General features: G+C 41.1%; 1 protein-coding gene across 1 annotated transcript in view; it reads left to right on the forward strand.

The window, feature by feature from the left end:
- zgc:63587 (septin-2) overlaps nucleotides 1-24,267 on the forward strand; it is a 27,972-nt gene extending 3,705 nt beyond the window's left edge. Inside the window, exons 2-12 of the mRNA XM_030059297.1 lie at nucleotides 1,771-1,825; nucleotides 2,666-2,765; nucleotides 2,867-2,953; nucleotides 3,480-3,603; nucleotides 5,563-5,697; nucleotides 6,281-6,398; nucleotides 19,538-19,639; nucleotides 20,044-20,189; nucleotides 20,698-20,781; nucleotides 20,879-20,936; nucleotides 22,518-24,267. Coding sequence (XP_029915157.1) covers nucleotides 1,799-1,825; nucleotides 2,666-2,765; nucleotides 2,867-2,953; nucleotides 3,480-3,603; nucleotides 5,563-5,697; nucleotides 6,281-6,398; nucleotides 19,538-19,639; nucleotides 20,044-20,189; nucleotides 20,698-20,781; nucleotides 20,879-20,936; nucleotides 22,518-22,583 — 1,047 coding nt within the window. The 5' untranslated portion in view covers nucleotides 1,771-1,798 and the 3' untranslated portion in view covers nucleotides 22,584-24,267. The remainder of the gene's footprint in view (nucleotides 1-1,770; nucleotides 1,826-2,665; nucleotides 2,766-2,866; nucleotides 2,954-3,479; nucleotides 3,604-5,562; nucleotides 5,698-6,280; nucleotides 6,399-19,537; nucleotides 19,640-20,043; nucleotides 20,190-20,697; nucleotides 20,782-20,878; nucleotides 20,937-22,517) is intronic.
- The last annotated feature ends 956 nt before the right edge of the window (nucleotides 24,268-25,223 follow it).

Raw genomic sequence — 25,223 nt, forward strand, 5'->3', positions numbered from 1 at the left:
CAAATGTGTGTCTGTCACATCACATACCGACGGCGAAAGGTCTTTTCAGGCATCTTGTTTTGTTTTTTGTTTTTTTTATTCAGTCAACATTACGTAAACAAGAGTGCATCTCCCTTTGGCAGCGCGCGCCAGCCAGCCTCCTTCTAATGCTTATCACACTCCACCTGTCAGTCGCCGGTGTATTGGTGATAAAACGGAGCCTTTTCTACCTACTCAGTCATTAGGTGGCTCATTTATCAAACGGGCTTGTTGCTCTGTCATCTGCTTAAGGCCACAGAGTGGGACAGGAGCTCGGGAGAGAAAAGACGACAGCGGTATAATGGAAGTCTGGGAACCAACTTGTTGCCACAGACCTGCTAATCTCTGCTCCTTCCACTGTGATTGTGTTGGTTAATGGAACAGGGCAGCCTAAATGCAGGGCCTTACTGTGGATTTGAAGGGAGGTTGAGTGTGTGTGAACAGCAAGGCTGTGTCACCGCTGCCCGACTCACAGTTTGTCAGCATAAATAATCTGACACAATCACCATCAGGTGGAATTGAGATTTGTGATGATGTCATTCCTTTTGAGAAATGGATCTACCTGAAGATGATGATGATGATGATCACTTGTGATCTAAATATCATGTCTCTCGATGCTGATATCAGTCTGTCTGCTGGATGCTCTATCTGTAATCCAGACAAACTGGCACTTAGACTCACAGTAGAATCAGTAGCTGGTTACGTAATACATCTCCAAGTTTTTCTAATGAGGATTTGACTTTAAGTTTTTTACTTTGCCAAAGTTAAGGAAATTGGCTAGGAGCTTTAGATAAGCAGGGCTGGCTGCAAATCAAAAGAAATGTAGGCCACATGGGATACAGGACAAAAGAAGCTGTCCTAAATGGTTGTTTTTACAAAACATCCCACATTTTGCTGTTGAAATCTTTCACTCTGCGGCGCCCCGGTGGCTCATCTGCAATTGTGTGTACCGTGTATCAAAGTTATGTCCTTAACGCAGCTGCCGGGGTTCAATTCCAGCCCGAGCCCTTTGCTGCATGTCATCTCCTGTCTCTCCCCTGGCTTTCCTGTCTCTGTTTACCGTTACTATCAAATAAAAGCAGCAATGCGCAAAAATATAATCTTAACAAACAAAAAAATCACAGATTTTTTTCCCCCTATGTTTGGAAAATTGGCAGAGAGTTGTAACAACACAGACTGATTTCTTGAGTAAGAAAACATTACTAACCCCATACTGTTGTCCTGTTTATACATGGAATGAGTATTTTAAGATTTATCTGAATAAATTAACACAAGCGTATTTTTTTTGTTGCTAAAAATAACATCGCTATCTCGCAAACCAAGTTTATCATGTGAATGTTATCAAGCCACAGCAGCAGTGATATTTGAAAAACAAACTAAAAGAAGTCCAAACTACACAGAGGAGGAAAAAAAGCTTATCTTGCTTGAGGAGTGCATCTGTGGATGGGTGCAAAACAAAACATCCCAAATTTTTCTGATAAGGATTTTCATAATTAATTTGGCACAACTGAATTCTCCTGAATGGGGGGGGGAAAGCACATCCATGTCTACATTTTATCACAGTTAAGAAGCATTTTATGGTCACTAAGAATCATCCTGCAGCACTTGAACAATTTGAAGCTGTTACTTATGGTGGGGAAAAAAAGGCACAAAACCAGGAACAAGTGCTTTATTAGTATTAAAAGGACATGTGCTGTGTGTTGTGGTAATTAATCCAAGTGTTTCCATTTGTCTTATTTTCTCTCCTGGCAGAATCATCCAGCGTCCATAATCAGTGGCCATGTCTCAGTGTGGAGAGAAAGGGAAGGTGAGGGAACTTTCACTGCATCTTACCTCAAACAGCCGACTGTTAAGCATCGACAGAGAAGATTATACACAAGATTTTCTCATAAGGCGGTGGTGATTAGCGCTCATGGCACTTGTAATCTCATGCGCTCACCGTTGCTCATAGCACACACCCTCGTGCAGGCAACCAGAGAGGATATCCTGTATACATGCTGGTGTTTCATGCCTTGGCTTTATTGCCCCTTGGAATTTTTTTAATCTTACGCATCACCATCAGTCTCACTCTGAGACACACACTTTCACTTTTACAGACACACACACACACGCACACACCTACCTCATAAAAAGATGAGAAGGCGTTGGTTCAGAGATGTACTGAGCACAAGTTTGGAAGGTGGCGTAAAACTTAACCAATGAGCGCCCACCAAGATACTGTACTTTATCAGGAATTTGTTATCATCTCATATTTGTCTAGTAATGTTTTAAATATTACACATTTTCATACCTAGTTTCCTACTATTTTTAGTCCATATTCATCAGTTTCTGCAATGCCTCTTCTTTTGTTGGATCTGTTCATTTCATCGTGTCAGAGATGTCTTGATTTTCTCAGATTTTGGCGCTTAAAAGCCTTATTTCTCAAAAAAGGGAATAATGGGAAAAAGAAGAATTTTGAATGAATTATTTTGCTAAGTGGCCATAAACAAGATGGTCTCTGCACTGTTCAGATTGCTCAGTACTCAGTGTTGGTAGATAATTCAGGTTTTGTGCTTGGTATTGTGTTGGCATCATTGTATCCCCGCTGAGCTTTTTTTTTTTTTTTTTTTTTTTTTTTTTTTTTTATGTCTTTTTTATCTCCTTGCAGTTCCCAGAGGCAGCAGGTTACGTAGGCTTTGCTAACCTCCCAAACCAAGTCCACCGAAAGTCAGTGAAGAAGGGCTTTGAGTTTACCCTCATGGTTGTGGGTGGGTGATTATATTTTAATTATTCACATATATTTGTATGAATTTGCAAAACTTGGAGTGCAAATATATGATTTCTTATTATTTTTTGTTTCGTTTCTCAGGGGAGTCTGGGTTGGGCAAATCTACACTGATAAACAGCCTGTTTCTCACCGACCTCTATCCCGAACGCTACATCCCTGGTGCCGCAGGTACACACTGTCGCCCTCTCCAACCCCAAAACACACTCACAGACACATATGCACACACACACACACGCACACATGTATAAGCACTTTGCAATAACGTTGAAATGTCTGTTCCAGTGTCTCCAGCAGAGCATTACTTCGACAAGAATGTTGGGAATGTCTTTTGTATTAGTCTCAAAAAAGACCCTCCCCTCCTTATGACCTGACTTACGTTATGACTCGGTTGTTTGAAAAGAGCTCTTCAGACCCTCCCGGATCATTTTTTTTATGTGTAAGATCACAACTTGAACCCTTTTGAATAGAAACCAACTATTTTTCTAATGCACACTCATCCTCCTGAAGCCTGTGGGTGTAGCCGTTCACCGGGTTCTTTTGCAACCTCGGTCAGTGTGACTAACCGCACGGCTCAGGCATTATATGAAGACCGTAATCCTCATGTCGTAATGAGATGTTGAGGTTATGAGTCTGCCTGAGTCCTGAAGCGCCTGCCCTGTTTCCCACTTGTCTTTCTGGTGCTCCCACGCCACAGAGAAGATTGAGAGGACTGTGCAGATCGAGGCATCGACCGTGGAGATCGAGGAGAGAGGAGTGAAGCTTCGCCTGACTGTGGTTGACACCCCTGGATACGGAGATGCCATCAACAGCCAGGACTGGTGTGTTTGTGTGTCGTGGGAGGGTGTGTCTGTGTGTGTATGGAATGGGGGGTGTGTGTGTAGTGATAATCACTTGTTTCCTGTCAAGAGAATTCACTCATCCTTCCCTCCTGTCCTCAACAACTCCCTTTCTCAGGTTTCATCCAAAAACTCCCCATTTCCTACCTCGCCTCCCGCAACATTCCCAGTGTCTAGATTTCCTTTTCGTCTGTGCATATGTGTGTGTGTGTGTGTGTGTGTGTTTGTGTGCGTGTGTGTGTGTGGGTGTTCATTTATGTGTGTTTGCATCCTTAAGCCAGTAGTGTCAGTGCAGCCTCCCCCTCCATTCCCTCCCTCTCCCTGTCCAACATCCATTTCCTGCTGATTGCCCTGACATTGCTGTGTTTGTGCCTCTGGACCCACACACACACACACACACACACACACACCAAGGCTCACAAAAGGAAGAAACAGTTAAAATAAAAAAAAATCATACCAGCTGCTCCTCTTGTCTTTCTCCCTATAGTTAGTTTCTGACCTCCCGCCTTTATAACGTCCAACATAAAATCAAACAACCACCGCGGCAGAAAATCCTCTTTACTGGCATTCAGATTCATTCAGTTATTCAGATTATTACATTAAAGTAGAAATAGCATAATGGAAAAATACTCCAGTAAAGGTCCTGCATTCAAAATGTTACTTAAAGCATAAATGTATTTGCCATAAATTGTACTTGTATGTACATTTTATGTACAGTTTAAGTATGACAAGGTGAAGTAGTCATTGTAAAGAATGCTTTCCTTAACAGTGTTAAATTGTCAAAGCATTAACCTGTACAAAGTATTTTATTATTGTAGGTCTGACTGCCCCATATACTGTTGGCTTGTGTCAACTCTAACACTGTGGCATATTTTATTTTATTTATTTTTCTGCAAAGTAACTAGCAGCTATAGCTGTCAGATAAATGTAATGCAGTAATAAGCACAATATTTCCCTCTGACATGTAGTAAAGTGAAAGTGTATTGTCTCTTAAAATGGAAATACAAGTAAAGTGCAGCAGCATTTAAGTGCAGTACTTGAGTAAATGTACTTAGTTAGTCACCACCTCTGTCTTTTTATATTTCTGTTGAGGTCTTGACCTTTCGATGCCTGCAATCCCTCTGCATCTTTTCCTGTCTTTGCTTCTGAATAATCGCCTTGTGATTTCGAATCATCAGACCTTCGTCAGTTTAGAGTTCATTTTAGTTTTCAGCAAATTACACAGCCATGTTCACAATTTTGGCTACTGTTTGTTCAATTTGTTTTCAAGCTGTATCTATACAGTTCATAGATCATTTAACAAAATAAATAAATAAAAAACTTCACTTGAGCTTTAAGTATTAATTACAGTGATTAGAGTGAAACAAAGGAAGGTGGGTTGTTTTTGACTGTGTGTAGTGGCATGAGTGTGTGAATATGCATAAAGAGATAAGTTGAAAAGACAGAGATACATGTGATTCAGAATTTGTAGAAGGATTTCTGTCACATCGCTGCATTAATACAGCAATGCCAGGATGCCAGCAATACCCTGTGGATCTTTTGTAAAAAAAAAAAAAAAAAAAAAAGGTTTTTTTTGCTTCTTTAAGGGCCTCAAACACCTCTTCCCAAAATATTTTTAATGTAGGGCATGTCAAAAAATATGTGGTTATGGTTGACAATTTGTGCACCACAGTTTCTCCAACATTTTTTTTTATATATGTTGGGTCCATTTGACAAGCATTCATATTGTTTCCTCTTTAATATAATTTGGTTGCCCGTTATTTGTGCCTCTGTCTTCTGTAACGACTGCATCACTTCTGTCCTTAGATCTGCATTAAATTGATATAGTCATTTTCAGTGTCCATAGAAATATAGTGTTTGAACTTTTTGATTTTTTTCTTTTCAGGTGGAGAAATAAGTTTAAATCTGTCTCTGTTTCTGTTTTCTTGTTCGTGCTCTCAGCTTTAAGACCATCATCCAATACATTGACAATCAGTTTGAGCGATACCTCCATGATGAGAGCGGGCTGAACCGAAGACACATCGTGGACAACAGGGTGCACTGCTGCTTCTACTTTATATCTCCGTTTGGACACGGGTAAAACAAACACACACTCGTACATTACATTATAATATGACATGCTGCCGAAGTTGCTCCCCCGGCACATTGCAGATATATCGGTATGATCCTTGACACAAGCAAACGACGAATCGTGTGGGTCCCATTCTGAAATATATCGTAGACCAAAGTGATTTATTCCTCAACCTGATTTTAAAAAAAAAAAAAAAACAACGGACAGATTTATATTTGATGCACTGTACAAATGATACAAACACAGAATGAGGAGGACAGTATAGCAGTTGTTGAAAGTTTTCTTTTGTCTAGTGGAAGTTACACCCATGATAAAATGTGACCCCCCCTCCCCTGCCCCATGTCTATAGAAAATTGCAGTAACCACCTAGCCACTTGTAAAGCAGTGGGCAGTCCTGGATAACTTCCTTTACATCTTTCTGTACTGTCCACCCATTGTTCTGTGCACTATCCAATGTAATGACTCTTGTTTTTTTTGTTTTTTTTTCCACCTTGCACTTTATCATGACTGTCTCCCCTCTGCGCCTCCCCCGTCCTCTGTCTTCCTGTCTCTCCTCACCGCCTCTTTCATATTTTCTCTTCTCAACAGTCTTAAGCCTCTGGATGTGGAGTTTATGAAGGCCATCCACAGCAAAGTCAACATCGTGCCTGTGATTGCCAAAGCTGACACACTGACCCTGAGAGAGAGGGATCGCCTCAAGAGGAGGGTGGGTGACACGCACGCACACACACATAGACACACACATATACATGCACACACTCTGTTCTTGATTAGCTTGTATTGTCTTCACCCTTGATTCTCCTTTTACCAACTGCAGAGTTGATGACAGATTTAATGAAGCCGTAGTTGTTGCTTGGATACGAAGGGCTGCAGAGGTCTGTTGTGTGTTTGTTTTGTTTCTCTGCAGTCATATGGTTTAGCCATTAGAAAATGGATTGCAGAATAATACACTAATAATAGCAAAATCACTAATCCCCCCCTCACTGGCACTGTGTCGAAGGCGGCTCTGCAGGTCGGACATCCGCACGTTTGTGTGGGAATGCACACGTGTGCCTCCATGTGTGCCTGCAGAGGTCTGTGGCTTAGTTCTTGAGGTTTTTTGATGATGCAGCCAGAATGTTCAGAGGAGCAGGGAGGGAAGATGCTAGAAAGGAAGCAGTGGGAGGGACAGAGGTAGGAAGAGAGTGGTGTACATAATATGGAGAGAGCAAATCTCACCCAGTCTCACCCCGTTCCAGATACTTCCTATTGGAACAAGCCCAAGAGTCTGCCTGCCTGCACGCTCCTCAGCTTCCTGCTGTCCGGAGGTAGAAGAAGGCTCAGGAGTGCGATATAACACACACACACACATACACACACACACACACACCCTCAGAGCGACATGGTCATATACCCTCTGCCATGCAGGACAGGCGTAGACTGCATTAATTGGATTTTTCAGCTTCTGTAATACATCTCCACTCTCCTCCACCGTCTCTTCTGATGAGCAGTCGTTCCACTGACTGTGATTTACATCTGACAGTTTCTGCTTTTTGTGTGTGTGTGTGTGTGTGTGTGTGTGTGTGTGTGTGTGTGTGTGTGTGCTACGTTAAGTTTGAGTCTGATTTTTCAACAAAAAAGCCTTTGTGATTGACTGCAGATGCTGCAGATGCAGAACCAGTCAGAACAGGAATAAATAAGATGGACACTGGAGCTGTGTGTGAGTGGGTGGGTGCGGGTGTGTGCGTGCCGGTGTGTGTGTGCGTGTGTTGATACAATCCTCTAGTGAGATGAGATCCTTCGATTGTAGTTTTCAGTCGTGGATATCTACCCTTTAGTTATCTCTTGTTGTTTTTGTGAGTCTTCACTGCTGGTTGCCCAGTAATATGAGTTTCTGTTCAATGTTTGCTTTTCATCCCCTTTCCCAAATTTTTTCGCCATTTATAGAAGATCATTGGCATAGAATGTTTCTAGAAAATGTTTTTCTCTCTTACTTTCCTTCTGCCTCCTGACTCAAATAAGTAAACACATTTTAAGTAAGGCTGGGTTACATGCTAATCTACAAAATACAAATCAGCTGTTGTGTATTTTATATTAAGCTTATATTTATAGTATGTTTTATTACCAGTGTTTATAACCTAGTGACCTAGTTTGTTTGTGTTTTATAGTTTACAAGTTGCTCTGTGTCCTTGTTGAATTTAAGCCAGCATCAGTGTTCCTCTTTCAATATGGTTTTAGTAAGAAGAGAGAATACTTAATGCAAGAAAACTTTGGAAATACAATTTAGACAGTTTCATAGTTAATACAATAGATGCTTGGCCTCTGGGTTCAGAAACAAAACTGACTGAATTTCAGAATGACTGAATTTAATAAACATATTTTAAGTAAGGCAAATTTTTAAGATAAATTAGAAATGAGATTTGCAATACAAATGTTGCAATTTTTCAAGTCAAATCCTGCACAACCAAATATGACTAATCCACCTTCTTAATCTGGTTTCTCATCCTACAGAAATTATATTAATGCAAGACTCACGTAGCACGTTGTATGGATTTTCTGTTGAGGTCATGAGGATTTATGAACTAATGACAGGCATCACAGTTTTTATTTCTGTATTTTAATGTGTATGTTGTATTTTTTTTTTTTTTTTTTGCTCTGTTTCATTGAAGAATTCAAGCCATACTTATCCTCATGCAGTTTCAGTGTTCTTCTACTTTTATACAGTTTGTGGTAACAAAGAAGAAAACAAGAATGCTTCAGAAAAGTAAACTTTGGAAATGCAAATTATAGAATTTAATTGTATAATTTGCAGTATAAGCACTGTCGAGTCTCGTGCTTGACTTCAGAAGTACGAGAAATATATTTGCTTTCATTGCATATAACTTTTTCAGCTTTGCCCATGCCGCTCTGCCCTGTCTGTCTGTGTGTTTTGATTAAATCTGAGCCCGTCTCCCGCCTGTCCCAGTGTGCTCGGCCTCAGACGCCCCACCTGTCTCTCACTCAGGGCTCGGAGACGGTGGCCTGTCTGCGGTTTGGTGTCGCGTCGCTGGTTCGCTGTCTGTCTTGTGGTTCGTTTTGTTCAAGCGTCCCACGGTCGGTTCGCGTGAAAGCGCTGACGCAGCACCTTATAGGAAAGACAGAGTGACAGGATGGGCACACACACAGTTTCTCTTCCTGCATTTTCTAAGGAGGATAACACTCACAGCTGTGCTTAAATAGCTGTGCTCTCACATACAGTAATGTATGTCGCTCCGGCATCAAAGGTGAATTTCCTCCATTGTACTGTCTCTAATGGACTCGTGAGCTGAATTGTACTCTGTAGTGTTTTGTGTTGTGACCTTCCACGAACCTTTGGGCTGTTCCTCTGGTCCTTAAGATGAACAAAACCACATTTCCTGCTGCCACTTACCCCCGCCCCAAACTACAGAAAACCCCCAAGCTTGTTGACTTTCTAATCCAGCTACCAAAACACACTGTGGTCAGCTACTTTGATCAACTTTTTATCATAATCCCCTCACATTTTGGACTTGTTTTCTGCTTTATGCACCTTGGAAAGTGTATTAAAAAAAAATTGGAAGCATAACCGGTAGCGTTGGTATGAAAAAGGGCGAGCAGAAAGGTTGTGACAGTATCACTCTAATCTTTCCTTTTTCCTGCTCAACCGTCCAAAACACTATCTGTCCAGCAGGCTTGGTTCACATGCTCCACTAAGTGTTCCCTTAACAGACATTTCCCACTGTCTGCTAACGAGCAATTAGCGTTTGGGTTCAACAACACACAGGCCAGCACACACAAGCACTGAAATCTAAACACGACATTTCCAGCAGCGGAGAAAGCACATACATTTCTACTCGCCACTTCCCTGTTTTTTATAAACTAGATCTACAGAGAACTAGAACACCACATACTAAAAAAAGATTTAATTTGGCTGGACTTCATCTAATGGTTGTGAGTTCCTGGACGAGCAATTATTGTCAGGAAATAGAGAAGGTTAATTCAGTTATCGGCTCCACATTTAGGCATCGCGCTGTCCCCGTGGGGGGGCATATTACTCTACTATCTCCTGTTTGGTCACGCTGTGAGCGTACACAACTTTTATCTTCAGCTCAATCTGTGAAAATAAAAGTATGGCTGCGGTGGTGCTCCTCCAGCGTCTCTAATGTCAGAGGAATGTTTTGATTCTTCTGGTGACATTTCGTTTCTATATGGAGCCTCGTTTCTATACGGAGGCCGGATTTTTATCTCGCAAAAACCGTAAACGGCCGTGTTTACATTGCCGCAAGTGCTCATTCAGCTTTGTAAGTGTCTCTCAGGAGAACAATCCTGTCCTTCTCATATTATTTGTTCATTAGATCAGATTAGGTGAAGTGGTGCTTAGGTATACGTGCTTGATTCCTGCCGTACAGTTCGGTCTTTCCCTTGAGGTCAGAGAGGCTGTGGCCAAGAAGCTGTCAGAAAGCCCGCTGCTGGAGAATGATTGATAACCCTCAGTGTTTCTACCCCAATATTTATTGGTTTGTTTAGTTTTTGCCGGGCACTTTCTCACCGTTGCTGGGCCGTTTGTCTCTCAGTAAATGGGACCGCTCCTCCTCTTAGGGCTCAGTCCGGCCCTTTCGTGTATTATTAGGGGGAAACAGCTTGTAGAGAACAATATAAGTTTCCTGCAATGTGTCAAGACTATTCCATCGACAAGACACAAGCTGCTGCCCCGCGTAATATGGGATTATGGACTAAGTGAACAAACCTATCCGCTTTCAGCTTTCATCCCCTTAGTTCTGCTTCCCTCTCCGCAGTTCACTTGTTTCCTCACTCCCATCCCTTCCTAGCATTTACCTCCCTCTACTTTCTTCCTCCAACTCTTGGTCTCCTTTTTTTTTTTTTTTTTTTAAATTCTCTCTAATGCCAATTTCCTTTGCTGGGGTCACAGTGGTCTGTAACTCATAAAGTTGGCCTGAACAGGGTATATTGAGCAGCTGATCCTCTCAGTCTGGGACCTTGCAGTCATATCCTGTGTGGGGCTTTACTTTCATACCGCTTTACTGGTTATTTTTTGTGTAAAAATACATGACGGTACCCAGCTGGTTTAGACTGGACCCCTTTTAGCTTCAGCTTTTAGGTGTCCTCTTGATTCAGGCTCGGACAAAACACTAAATTCATTTTGTGATGATTGCACTCATTTCTTAATTAGAGAAAAACTTGTATTTATATAGTGCGTTTAATATGAGTGCAGCTCTGTGCAGAACATAACCAGTGACAAAAAATATCTCCAAAAAAGAAAGCAAAAGAAAACAAAAGCATGTTGTTAATACAGTTTATAGACAAAACAAAGACTGCAGAAAACTACCGCTGTAAAGGAGATAAGACAGTAAGAACAGATTAAAAATATTAAAGGAGCAAGACAGCAAACATGAGAACTAAAAAGTAACACACATTAAAGTTAGGGGCTAACACTATGCTATTATTCAGCTTTGTACTAACATAGTGTGAGGATTAGATTAATACAATTGGACGCAAAGTTGATCCCAAGTTAAAAGTCACCTGATAGTCAACTGGCACTAATTAGTGAGTATTTACATTCAACAGGTTGATATGCCGCTAAGCACCCACTTTGACTCAACTGTAAAACTCAACTGTTATAGAGTTGATACTTGAATGTTAAGATTGGACAGTTTTTTTTTTTAAATAATGTTTATATTGCTTTTTGCTATTTATTATCTGTTTATACTGTTTATAATGTAAATTATGCTTCATATCTTGCTATCCACTTTGCTGCTGTAATGCGTGAAATTTCCCCACCGTGGGACTAATAAAGGAATATCTTATCTTATCTTATCTTATCTTGTCCAAATTAAGTGTGACCAGTTGGGGTAATTAAAAGTAGTATAACCTAATACAGCTATTTTAGAATAATGATATATTCAAGAAACCTAAAACCATCTGAAATCATCTTTTGAGGTCTGAAACCCCAAGATCAGAAACACCGACTCGTCCTACATCAGCGAGCGACTCGATATTAAATCTCTAAAGGTCTCAGTAAGTGCAGTGACAGCTCCTGTTGAGAGGGAGAGGCAGCTGACTTGTCTTTCTAACAGAAAAGGCTATGACAAAGTTTTCTGGAAATCTTAGTAGAAGCCAGTTGGAGTTCTGCTTCTGGCGTTACCCCTGGTCTGTGTGATTTTTTTTTTTTTTTTTTTTTTTTTTTTTAAATGTGTGAACCTCCTGCTGAAGGCCTTTCTCTTAAGCCAGGGGTCAGCGAGGGCCAGAGAACCCAGCTCCTCCTCTGTTCTCGCACTGGGCCGAGAGCAACAGACAATAGTTCAGCCCTTTTCCCTCCCCTCCTCCCTGTCCCCTTTTCCTCCCCTTCCCTGCATCTCTCGTCTCTCTCCTCATTTCCCCTCTCTCCTGCCTGTATCTCCTCTCCTCTCTCCTCCCTCCACTCCCTCCATGTCCCCCCTGTCTCTCTCTCTCTCCCCTTGCCATCATATCTCCCCCCCCCAGAACGAGGCTGTTTGTCCCCGCTCGGCTGCCATATTTCACCCGGGCCGCGGCGCTGTCACACTTTTCCCTTCATTGTCTGGCTCACTGTCGTCTCCCGCTGGCGCTCTCCGCCGGGCTCCTGCTGTGTGAACCAGGTCTACGGCTCCACTGGGACACATTATTGGCGCTGGCCTGTTCACACCGGCCAGTATTGTCACCAGGATTTCTTGTATAGCAATCACAGAGGGTGAGGGCAAAACTCAAGGCTTTGTTGAGTTAGAAAGGGAAATGATTTGGAAAGCACAAGGAGCGATTAATGATGTGTAAGCACGTATCGAGTTGGATGTTCACTTCCAGTTCCTCGTCGTTATCGGTTTTTTTTTTTGCTTCTCCGTCTTTTTGTGGGCGGACATGTTAAGTGTTGCTTCATGTTCAGTGACCCAAGAGTAAAGGTTTAGTGGTCATTACTTCATCCTTACCTCACTGCTCCTGTGTCTCGAGTATGTGTGTGTGTGTGTGTGTGTGTGTGAGTGTCCCTGCTCAACTTGTGCCCAGTCCCCTTCCTGCCTGTGTTTGAAACACGCGGATGTATTTATTTTCCTGCCCTCCACCAGTCATTGTGCCAGGGCATGCACCACGTTTCTGCAGATTTTAAAACAATAAATATGCTTTTTCCCCCCACAGAACGAGCCGCTCTAACACACACAATCATCTGCTCTCAGATGAATGAAGTACAAGCAGACTTCAGAGCGAAAACAGCAGGTTTCCTTGCTGCTATTGAAATACTTGAGCCAGCTGGTTTCCGGACCGTGCCATGCTAGCCATTCAGTTCGCCTCAGGCCACTTTTACGCTGTGGAGTCCTTATTTGTATCATGTTTTTTTGCAAAGTGCCTTTTGATTACCGGACCAAGCCACAAAAACTCATCAGTGGTTGAAATCCTAAACTCACACTGTCCCGTCTAAATCTCGCTTAAATACAAGATTAGGTGAATAGCCTGATTGTTGCTCTCCATGCTCTTTGATCAGAGAGAGAGAGGTGGGTGGTCTTAACTGTACTAATACTTTATCCAGACAATTGAGAGTGAGTGTGTGTGTGTGTGTGTGAGGGGGGGTCAGTCTTATTCATATGATGCCTGTGTGTTGCCATGGTTACAGCAGTTGCCTCTGTGCTTTTCATCAGTTCCTCCTGTCAGAGCAAATCCAGCTGTTCTGCGCCGGTCTGTTCCAGTCTGGACCGTCCATCCATTACTCAGTCTGAGCCCTTACTTTGACTGAATATATCTGGAATGTGTGTGTGTGTGTGTGTGTGTGTGTGTGTGTGTGTGTGTGTGTGTGTGTGTGCCCATGCCATCTTTAATCCTCTGAACAGAAAGGTATTGTTTTCCTTGTGCTGCTACTTTGAGTTGCTGCAGATCCTTCACACAGCTGGCAAGGTATAAATAGGTAGATCACACACAAAACATGAATTGGTACCTATCTTCTTTATTTTATTTTATTTTATTTATTTATTTATTTTTGTATTTTATTTTTAGCAGAGGAGAAGAGGAAGTTTGTGTCCCTATAAAATGTATACTTTGTAACTCGTGATTTTAAATGTTGCTGTATACAGTGCCTTAGCAAAAATCTAATTAAGTAAAAGTAAAATTACTTGCTTTATGAAAGTATAATAATAAAACAGTACAAGGACACAAAGAAGCTACTTAATTAGAGTAACAGGAACAAATGGAGGTAGTTACTTCCACCTTTGGTCCTCATTCACTTTTTTCCAGTCTCATCCTGATGCCATACAACACCAGTTCATAAAGCGAGGAAGGAGTTAGCTGTGTGTGTGTGTGTGTGTGTGTGTGTGTGTGTGTGTAGGAGGTTGGTATGGGGGTCTAAATCCCCTTGCCCCCCTCACATCAGGTATTGTTGGGGCTCCCTCGCCCCCTCAGACTCCCTGCAGGCAGGAGAGAGTGAGTTTAGTCTGAAGGCGTTTCCTGGCAAGAGAGAAGCATTTGTTCTCATGAGTTTTAAGGTTAGCAAATTAACTTTGGAAACCGAGTTGCTCTCCCTTCTTTTCTCTCTCTCTCTCTCTCTCTCTCTCTCACTTTTTTTTAAAGAGAAAATATCCTGAAGTACAAGTCTTACAAGGAGTCAGCATTTTCTTTTCATGCTGCCAGACCTCTGTTCTTGGTTTTGTAAACTTTGTAATGAACTGTATGGTGTTCAGAAATACTAACTACAGTGACTTTTAATGCTGCTGATCATGACTTTCTTTAGGTAAATGCGTTGATGACCAATTTATATTCAGTTTAAGACTAAACACTGAGAGTGAATCTTAGGTTTTTGCGTAGATGATGGCTTGTTTACTTAAAATTGTGGAAGCAACCTTCGTCTCTGTTTTGGACTGTGAGGATATTACGTGTGCACACGATAGTCTCCTCTCCTGAGCCCTGGCTGCTGTCTGCTGTTTGGCTCTCGGTGGAGATGCTGTTACTCATCACCATGTTTCATATTAAAAACTGAGCTGGCTCTCTTTTTATGTGAGGAGAGATAAGCATTTGTTTTGTGTTCTTATGAAACTCTACGGATGTTACTATCTTGTTTTGTCATTTATAGACCGGACAGTTGGAATTCATCAGACACGCCCTCCACAATGACCGTGCTCCTCGAGTTTGTGCGATCAGGGAGAGGCGGCAGGACACATTGAAGCTTAATGCTTCAGTTTTACTAAAGACCCTTTAAGTGTGAATGTTTTAATTGATTATTTTAAAGGATAAGTCCACACAAAATGAATGTTAAGCCCATATTCTACTGTGCTCTTTTTCCCTTCAAAGAATTTTTGCATGCAGCTGTCAGAGAAACGGGTATCATTTCACTTATTTCCCTTCCTCTAGACGACATGTGCACACAGCTCCAAATAAAACTTAGAGAACTTCGCGTTGGCAAAGTCTAGTCTTGTAATTAATGGAGATGCACAAAAAACAAACAAACAAAAAAAACAAAAAAAAGGAGTGAATCATCTACCTGAATGCTACGAGAACAGAAAAGTTATAATGAAAACAAGCCTGAGGAAACCATAATGGTAGAAGTGTGTCACATTTGTTTTATGCTTTTTATTGCTTTTGAAGATGCACATAGGTTGTTAAATTGTCCAGTTACATGTGCGATACTTCATTAAAACCTTTGCATCCTGCAGCGTCCCAGTAGCTCTCAGTAGCTGGCTCTTTTTGGTTTTCCGTAATACACTTGAGCTTCCTTTTGAGTGTGTGCAACTACAACATCTTTTCCAAGCCTCATCTAATAAAGAATTGAGGAAGGAAATGTTTAGAGAAGCAAGAGCAGTTCCTAACCATATTTATTTGAATGTTTTTGCCTTAAGGAGAACATTCAGTGGATTCTCATCAGACAAACTGGGCAGCAGAAAGCTTGTGTAGGACAGACAAGGCAAAAAGTATACCTGTATCATCAGAATAATGTCAGATTTGGAAAATTAAAATATACTTTGTGTGATGCTTACAGGAGTTTGGCCAATAGCACTCAGCAGAAGAGCATTTCTGCCTCAAGTAGTTCTTACGAAATGTCAGTATAAAATGGTGAGAAAGCAAGTTTTATTCTTTTGCATGCTGATGTCCCGAACAGTTGAACCTAAAGAAAATAACCAGACCTGTTTCAAAATTTAGTACATAATGGTAAAATGTGCATCTACAAAATCCCTCAATCTACAGGTTTTAAAAAAAAAAAAAAAAAAAAAACAGGAATCTCATAACGGAAAGACAGGCCCTTTGGAAAATGGGCTTAACACTCACCATGACTGGTATTATCCTTTAATAAACTCAGTGCTCTTGGAAAAAAGGGGCCCCTCATCTCTCAAGGTGCACTGAGTATGAAATCAAGTGAAAATGAAAGGTGATCAAATATATAATAACTCCAATGGCACTTACGGCCCATTTGTTCCCATGGCCACTCTGTTGAATTTTTTGCGCAGCTGTACGGTTACATAAAGATTACGTAAAGGTTATGCCGGCCTGCTCTCTCTATGGTTTTCCCGCACCTTCTCGATTAGGGTTGATTAGTGCTGAGATGCCGTTTGATTGTTTTGTTTTGTTGATTTTTTTCTCTCTCTCTGTGTTGTTGATTTCAAGAGAATGCTCTGGTACATATTTCCACTTCCAAGTATTGTTCCCTGGTAGAGTTTCAGTTTAATGAAAACACACCATGCCAGGCCAGAGGAGGCCGAGGAGGCTCAGCTGTGTCATCGAGCATTACAAAACGTGTATGTGTGTGTGTGTGTGTGTTACTGCATGTGGTTACCTGATGCATGTCTCATACTAAACAGTGTTTTCCGCTGCAATCCCGTCTTTTGTTTACTCGCTCGTGCCTTGTCAGTCATTTGTTTTCTTCAGCCGGTGTTTGTCCAGGATGCATTTCTCATTGCATAGCAGGCGTTTCGTTTGTGCTAATATTTTTGTGGGTTTGCTTGTGAGCACGAGCAAATGACATGAAAATATTCCCTCGGCAGGTTGACGTGATGAAACGGCTGATCCCTGTAATGACAGGCTTGCACCCTCTTTCATTGTGATTGGAGGTTTTGGTTGCACCTACTGTGTAATTTCCAAAAACTACTTAGCCATGTCTCCCACTTTTCTCTGTGCAATCATATCTATGTATAGACTTGCAGGTTTGCTATATTTGGGTTAGACTTGGCTACTCGGCTTATATTTAATGCCACTAGATGTAGGATGGTGTTGAACCTCAAGAGCATGTATGCAGAGTGAAAATATGTGCCTGGCATGATTCAGCTCCACTTTGTCTTATTTTTAACTATTTTTTCTAAACGGACAGTATCAGCCTCCGCCCTCATACTTATCATTACTGGCCAACATGAGGGGATATTTCCACAAACAGTGCGTCATATTTGATCATGTTAGCCAGAAACCAAAAGCGATAAATCTCAGGCTTCCTTTTCTAATTAATAGCGAGGCATAGTCTTGTGTGGCATTGTTTGTCTCTGGCCCTGACAGCCCTGAGTGGACCTGGACGGCCAACCATAACAGCCCAGAAAGAGAACGAGGGGGGTGCGGTGTATTATAGCCCAACAGGATGGTCATAAAATCAAAATGGCTCCTACTGCCAGCATATCTCTGCCAATGAAAATACACAAATACAAGGAAGAGAAAGAGAGGCTGGTGTAACATTAAGGATTAAGGCCTACATTGTTTACACTAAATCAGCAGGAGACAACAGGGATTTGGAGAAGGCAGTGATTTTGACATCTGATCATCCCAAGGAGATCTTGATTATAGGTGTCAGACGGAGCTAAACACATGTTACGCAGCAGAATAATTCAGGTAAATATCCATTTGCAGCTTTTGGCTTAGCCAGGTCTGGAAACAGATGATGGCCATCAACTGATGGCTGATATTTGTGCAACGACCAGATGTTTTCGATTCCATTTTTCCCCCCTTTACGCAAAATGCTTTGTCATCATTATTCACTGGAACGGTTGCTTTTTGGTAGATGTTGTTTTTCGTTTTAAACACACTTTGTTCAGAATTTTTTCTCATTTTTTTTCCTCCATTCCTGTAACTTCATTTGTTGTTTGTTTCATTTTTTCCTGCCATTGTGTCAGATATGTTTACTTTCCCACTGTGTGCAATGTTTCCCTAAATTCTCTACGCTCTACCCCACCAAAGCGATGTTTATCCAGTTACCATGTAAGAGGGATCTCTAAATTGTGTGTGTGTGTGTGTGTGTGTGTGTGTGTGTGTGGTGTGTGTGTGGTGTGGGTGGAGAGAGAGGCTCTGGTCCTATGTCACGCTCTCCTCTGAGTCCTGCAAAGTCTGTTTGTTTTTAGATCTGCCTCGCAACAATACCCGACTCTCCCGACGCACACTATCTCACACACACCGTGCTCGGAGCTCACTGAGAAAACAAGCGACAGCCATAACAAGAACTCAAACAGTGGAGCGCTCTATAGGAAAACCTGCTCTCACTTCCCAGGCTCCTGGTTGACTCACCACTGTCCTTTTTATATGAAACATGAAAGTGGCCCAAAAGTCAGGAAAACAACACTTGACATTTTTTGGCTCCATTACATAAGACTACATTGTGAATTTAAAAATTTTGCTCTGGGGAAAACAAAAGGAAAATGCAGCTTTGATGTTTAGAATAATAAATACTCACATCTGTCCCCTGGATACCAGTGAAGAAAGCCCCTTTGTTTTAAATTGTTTCTTCACCGGTGGGCGGGTGAGAACTTCTGACTCTTTCAGGACACACACACACACACACACACACACACAACCATTATTATTTTTCACCTGTCTACCCTCTCCGTCTCAGCCCTCTTTTCCTCGGTGGGGTACTTTAATTAAAAGTGTTGCTGCAATAACAGGTGCTCGCCCACTCCCTTCCCCAACTCTATTGCTTTTCATTTTTAGGTCAGAGCTGCAATGTTTTTTTTCCATTCAGCTCAAAGGTCACAAAATGTGTAATTTAACTTATTTATCCATTAGATGTAGAAGCCTTTTATATGTATATTTTGATAGATTTGAATGAAAAATGCTCGATGGAAATGGTGAATTTCAAGTAAAATTAAAGGAATGTGGATAAAAATGTATACACCTGCTTGAGGTGGCTAAACTTTTTGTTTGATTTAAAAAAAAAAAAAAAAAAAAAGACAAATTGTGATGGAAAAACATTGGCTGAAGTGCCAGTGGGAATATGTGCTCTCTTTCATTTAACTGGAAGCTGTGAAAGCGGCACAAATGCATTTTCAGGGCCAACTGGATGTATATTGCTTTGACATCACGTTACAAAATGTGATCAAAGCTTACACATGCCTGTTGATGTATTCTGAATTAGAGGAATCCTCGCAGGCAGTGAGAAGACTATGATCTTTTAGATGGACCAAGGACACTTTGAGCACAGATCACTACTGCACCCTGTAGGAAGCCGAGCCAATCCTTACAATAAAATATAATGCAATATAATGTCTGATGGGAGTGTAACGATACCCTAGTGTGTGGTTGTTTTTTTTTCCCCCCGTACACAATACAATGTTGTCATAGTATTAGAAATTATGATAAAGCCTCAAGTCTCTCATGGTTTGATTCAAGAATTTCTTGCTAATCTGGCATGAAATTATGAAATTATGCCTTATGTAAACTTGTACTCAGCTGACATTCTGTATGCGATTCAGTCTGAGATTAGGGATATCATGATACATGTGACTTTTTCGAGATTATGATATATTCTGTCATGATATATTGTTACATGCCTGGTATCTGTGGTGAGAAACTTCAAGAGTCAAGTTTTGCGCCGATAGAGATGCCAGGACCTCATGCTGTGGTCACAACCCTGCCCACTTACCCTTTGTTTGTTTGCATGTTCCCGTCTCTTAGATCCTGGATGAGATCGCCGAGCACGGGATCAAAATTTACCAGCTGCCTGACGCTGACTCTGATGAGGACGAGGAGTTCAAGGAGCAGACCAGAGTCCTCAAGGTGAGAGACGGACACACAGTTTGCTGCTTCATCTACTGGCATAGAGATAGATACAGCTCTCTTACCATTAAGGTCGGGTACTGTTCGGGTTTGGCTTACCGTAACCCACTAACCATAACCTCACCCAGATGTGTATTTGCAAGAAACGATAAACAAGGAGAGATTTTTCGAAAGGCTCATAAAGAACCATCAAATTTGGTCCCTGATTGATCTAACGTGAGTAGGTACTCGGTTGTACCAACGTAATTCGGTCAGTACCCTTAAAAGTACCAAATTCAGTACCCAATCATACTTACCATCCCTCCTTCCTCCTTCCCCCTAATACCTTTCTTTTATCTACTTCCGTATCCCTTTGTCTTTGTTTCCCCTCGGGGATCCTCTACCCTCTATCTCCCTTGTCCCAGGCAAGTATCCCCTTTGCTGTGATTGGATCCAACCAGCTGATCGAGGTGAAGGGGAAGAAGATCCGTGGTCGTCTTTACCCCTGGGGAGTGGTGGAGGTGGAGAACCCTGAACACAATGACTTCCTCAAACTGCGCACCATGCTTGTGTGAGTCTCCCTGGCAGCTGACCCACTTAAAGCAACAGGATTTTAGGAAAGGATTGTCTCTAGAATCCAGAATGACGGCCTAATTATTTAAAATGGTTGTAAATGTCCACTAGGGCGGTGGTTCCCAAACTGGGGTCCTTAAGGGGATTCTCAGCAAATTGAGGAATATATTAATTTCACTTTCACTTTCCTCAGAAGTTAGAGCAAAAGGGGAATGTGTAAGGATGACTCTGACTCTTTTGATTATAATTTGTAATGCTCTTAAGGTGATCAGAGTTCAGCTACGCCTGCTATTGTTGTATTGCCACCTAAAGACAAAAATCTTCAAAGAGAACAAAATCCTCTTGAATTGGGGGTCCACGGTCTGTTGTGCATCGTTTTGAGGATCCTTCACATGGCAAAGTTTTGGAACTACACTATCCTTGGAAAAGTCTTTGAAAAAGCTCTACTGCCCCCCTGTGTCTGAACATAGGAGTCTGTGTGTGTGTGTGTGTGCTATTTTTTGCAGGACCCACATGCAAGACCTTCAGGAAGTAACTCAGGACCTGCATTACGAGAACTTCCGCTCAGAGAGGCTGAAGAGAGCCGGCAGGTCAGAGTTTTTCTCCGACGTCTGAAAAGTTGATGGGCCGCTCCATCGCAGCCAAAGTCAATAATCTTAAACTGACGTGTGTTTAATGTCCGTACAGAGCTGTGGAGGAGGATGTGGTGGACAAGGACCAGATCCTGCTACAGAAGGAGGCTGAGGTGAGGAGACATACACACTCCTTCCCCCCACCCCTCTCTTTTTCACACACACACACACATACACACACTATTAGCCCCTAAGCCTCATGTGCCATCACTACACTAGTTTGAATCTCATTTTACTCGCCGGGAGCTGTCAAGGTCAAACCAGGAATAAAATCAACTAAGTATCAAGGAGATGAAGCTATAATTTATTTCCATTCCCATCTTGTTTATTTACATTGTTTACCCCCCGAGTCATGGAGTCTGAAACTGTCATTAAGTAATAAACTGTTTTTTGATTACTCTTGATTGGCCCATTTGCGTGCATTTGTGTAATGGGTGGGGTGTAATCAAAACTGTTTGTAAACACTGTGCTAATCCAGGATATGATGTCACTTCCTGCCTGGATTTCTTGGCCTAGTTTCATGGTGGGAATGTCCTCAGTAATATAAAGAGCTCTACACAATGCTGCAGGGGTGGGTGGGCTTTATGTTTCCTTATGTGATGTAAGGTTTTGGGAAAGAAGGAACGTATAAATTACCCTGCTTTAGATGTAGATTTGATCACCTACTGTTGATATTCTCTTTGAATTTTCTTCAACCTCCGTTTGCCTACAACGCAGCTCTGGAATATCAGAGGAGCTTAATCTCTCTTAATTTATCGCTTTTGGTAACATGATCAATGTTAACAAACGACTTGATTTTTCAGAGCAGACAGTTACACCTGACACTCCATCATTTACCCAGATTAGATTGATCTGTCTCACCTTTTCCAAACACATTGCTTTGGCATGAAGAACTTCTCTGAACATGAACTACTTGAAGTTCCACTTTCAGCCACAAGGTGGAGATATTGTTTTCATTTTTATTTTTGTCATCATGCCTGATTCATTTTTTTACATGTATATATGATTTGATCTATTGTTATTTGTACAGTTCTATGAGTATTTAGATGTAGGGTTATTAATATGCAATGAAGCATGTTGAATGGCATTTCATTTTGAAAAGCCGCAGCAGAAGGTCAAGTCAAGCCAACTTCGGTGGGCGTGATTGTCAATAAGTTTCTAATTTAAGCCATAATCATGTACTGATTATACTTGAGATTTGTGTTTGTGTATTTTATTTGTTTTTTGTGTCTTTGTTGCTAAGTGATGCAACTCCTAGGCATCACTAGTCAGTCAACTAGTGTGGACAGCATTGTGACAAACAATATTTTTCCCCCTTGTATATTCTGTAGTAGAAGTTTGAGTGTATGTACAGTAAGTGGCTTTTTTCTATAAAGTCCCAGTTATTGCTGCTAATGTTCATTTCCATGTTTACCTTCTATTTGCTCCAAACAAATCAAAGTTATTGCTGCCTGAAATTTAAAGTGCATCACTTCCTGTGTGCTAGATTTTTTTTTCTCCTGGAAAGAGCAGCCCACCAGCAAAATGTAAACCTTTCTTGAACCAAGTTTGGGTTGAATCACTATTGCACTATATCAGTTGATGTGAGAGCAGACATTTAGCCCTGTAAAAATGTCACAGATTATGAGATTAAAGCTAATACTCATCAACACTGATTATAATCCCTTTTCTTCCCTCTTTCTTCCTCTCTGCAGCTGAGACGCATGCAAGAGATGATTGCGCAGATGCAGGCACAGATGAAAATGAAAGCAGACGAGTGACGAGGCAGCGTGGAGCTCTTCTGACTGCCCCGCCTCCCTCATCCTTCTCTGGATCCCTCCCTCCCTCCCTCCCTCCCTCCCTGCCACCTCCCCTCCCCTTCAGTCCCATCCATGTCTCCAGGTACCCAGGAACAGTCTGGCCTGCACCATCACCTACATACCTCTGCACATCACCGCATCCCTCACCTTCCAAACATCCATCCATCAGCCCATCAGGAGCACCGTGTCGATGTTTTGTCCTCGGTATCAGACTTTGCCGAAAGTCAAAGTGTCAACTCTCACTGTTTGTCCTACTTTGTGTCCTAGTTTGCTGTGTGGGATTGGACAGGATTAGAATTAGGGTGATCATGAAAATGTTTGGGTACTGCATGATTGCCACTCAGTGCTCTTCGGTCTTAAAGGGGGAAATTATGCTCCACAAAGCTGCCAGTGATAACTAAGGTACTAATGGTCCGAGATTTTGCTGTCACCACTAACATGTTTACAAAAAATGTTTGTTGGTATTGTTTTGTTTGAGTCCTGGCTTTTAGTTTGTGACGTGTCCTTCAGGTGACACAGTTTTCAATTTATTTACAGCACTAAATCTAACAGGTAATGACAGTAAATCATGTTTTTTAATGAATGCTATAATGTGTAACTGGTTGCTTCTGTTATTTTGTCTTTTGGCTTATGAAATAATTCCATCACCAAATGCCTTTTCCTCTTCCGACCTTTGTTGCCTTCCTATCAGTTTGACCAGACAAGGGTTATGTGAGCTCAGTACTCTTTGTTCGATGTCTTATAATGCTATGAGTATACAGTAAAAAAAAAAAAAATCACCAATGAGAGGTATGTGAGGGCTGCTGTCTTTGGCTCTGTCATTAACAAGGGAATCTTTGTCCTTCTCAAGAGGAACGAGGAATGCTCGTTGCTGATAAACAAAATATTTGTCCTTGTTTGTCTTCAACCCTGAAACTCCAAGTTGCTTTGGTTGGGAAGATGTTATCAGTGGGTCAAAACCCTATAAAAAGTTTAGAGATGCAAAAAAAAAAAAAAAAAGGGTGTTCATATTGTGAGCGAGTTACGTTTATTCTGAGAGTAAAATAGCAGCTGTTAACAATCGAAAACTGCCGCTGTCTTGCGTTGAAATACTGTAAGTGCCATGTGGTTGTTGTATTTATGCTACATTATCTTGCTGCCAGTGCCTTTCCACTTCTACAGACTGAATATCAAACAAATCATGTCAAATCACAACATGTCCTGTTTTCTACACTACATGATCAGTTTTGGGGGATTTTGCCAGTTGGGCACTGAACTCTGTGACTGATTTTCTTAAATCATAGATGTTTTTCTGTTAGTTTTCACCTGCCACTTTTAAAAAAGACTATTCCTTTTATTATTGTGACTATCAAAATATGCAATATGCATATGTTGGGTGTGTTGTACCAGTGAACCGCTCCAACCAGCTGACTTGACTAAACATCCTGACGTCTCCGTGCCATCGTGGACGTGACATTGGCATTATTTTGTTCCTCTGTATGTCCTTTGCTCTTGTACGCAGCTTTGTCTGTTGAATTCTTTCAGACAGACAGTATTAACCATACGTCAAAGTCAGGCAGTAGAGATTTGTTTTTATGTGTCTCCATGTTTTGTTTTGGTTTGGTTTTTTTGTATTTCTTTCTGAAATAAAGTTTCTTTAGCGACACAGGCTGGCTCTTGTTTATTCAGACGGTATGCTGTCACTTTGTACCGCCGCATTTATGGCTTTCGAAGAATCTGTGGCAGCTAAAAACAGCAAAGAAAACAAAGAGAGGGCTGTTTCAGTTTGAGATACCTGATGTCTACCTTTTTGTCCTGAGGTAGTCTGTGAGCTCTTGCTGAAATATAAACTCTAGAATTTATAAACAAGTTGTTTTGGGATATTTTCTCAAGAAAAATGTTTAATCATTTGTTATTCCATGTATTCCTTTGAATTGACTAACCTTTTACCCATATATATTTAAAATGATTATCATTAGTACATAAAAAAAGTATTTATGTTTAGTTGTCCAAGTTTCCATGAACAGGGCATAAATAATTGTCGTTCATGTTCGTGTCTGCAGTGTGTCACATGGATATTTGGATATATTCATAGATTGTGAGAGTTTGTGTGATGCCTCATGTATTTTGGGCTTAAGAATAATAAGTATTAAGTTTTGTCATTGACTTTTGTTATTTTTAAACACACTGATTCCCGTGGGAAACATTTTCACTAATGACACTGTGTATTCTGCATAAGTGTTATCATAGACATTTTTTTTCTAAGCTGGCTACTGGGAATTCTTATGAAAGCATACTGTATTTACATCTCATTACTGGGACACTGTTTTTCAGGACTTTATTCATGATTATTATACAATAGAAATAAATAAATAAAATTGCAACTTAGGTGGCCCTAAACCTAAAAAGAAGACTGCATGCACATATAGAAGCCAGTTTGAAAATGTACATTTTGTAGTTTCAAAATTATATTCAGGTCCACTCACGAATCACTGTTATCATTAAATAATGCAATTAAATAAGAAAACATTTTCAGTGTAGATGTTTATGTAGAGAGAAAGAGAAGTGTTTGAGATGTAACATCAGATCTCTAAGGTCAAATGCATAATTTATGTCATTAAG

This window comes from Myripristis murdjan, chromosome 9 (assembly GCF_902150065.1).
Source record: "Myripristis murdjan chromosome 9, fMyrMur1.1, whole genome shotgun sequence".
Classification (NCBI taxonomy): Eukaryota; Metazoa; Chordata; class Actinopteri; order Holocentriformes; family Holocentridae; genus Myripristis; species Myripristis murdjan.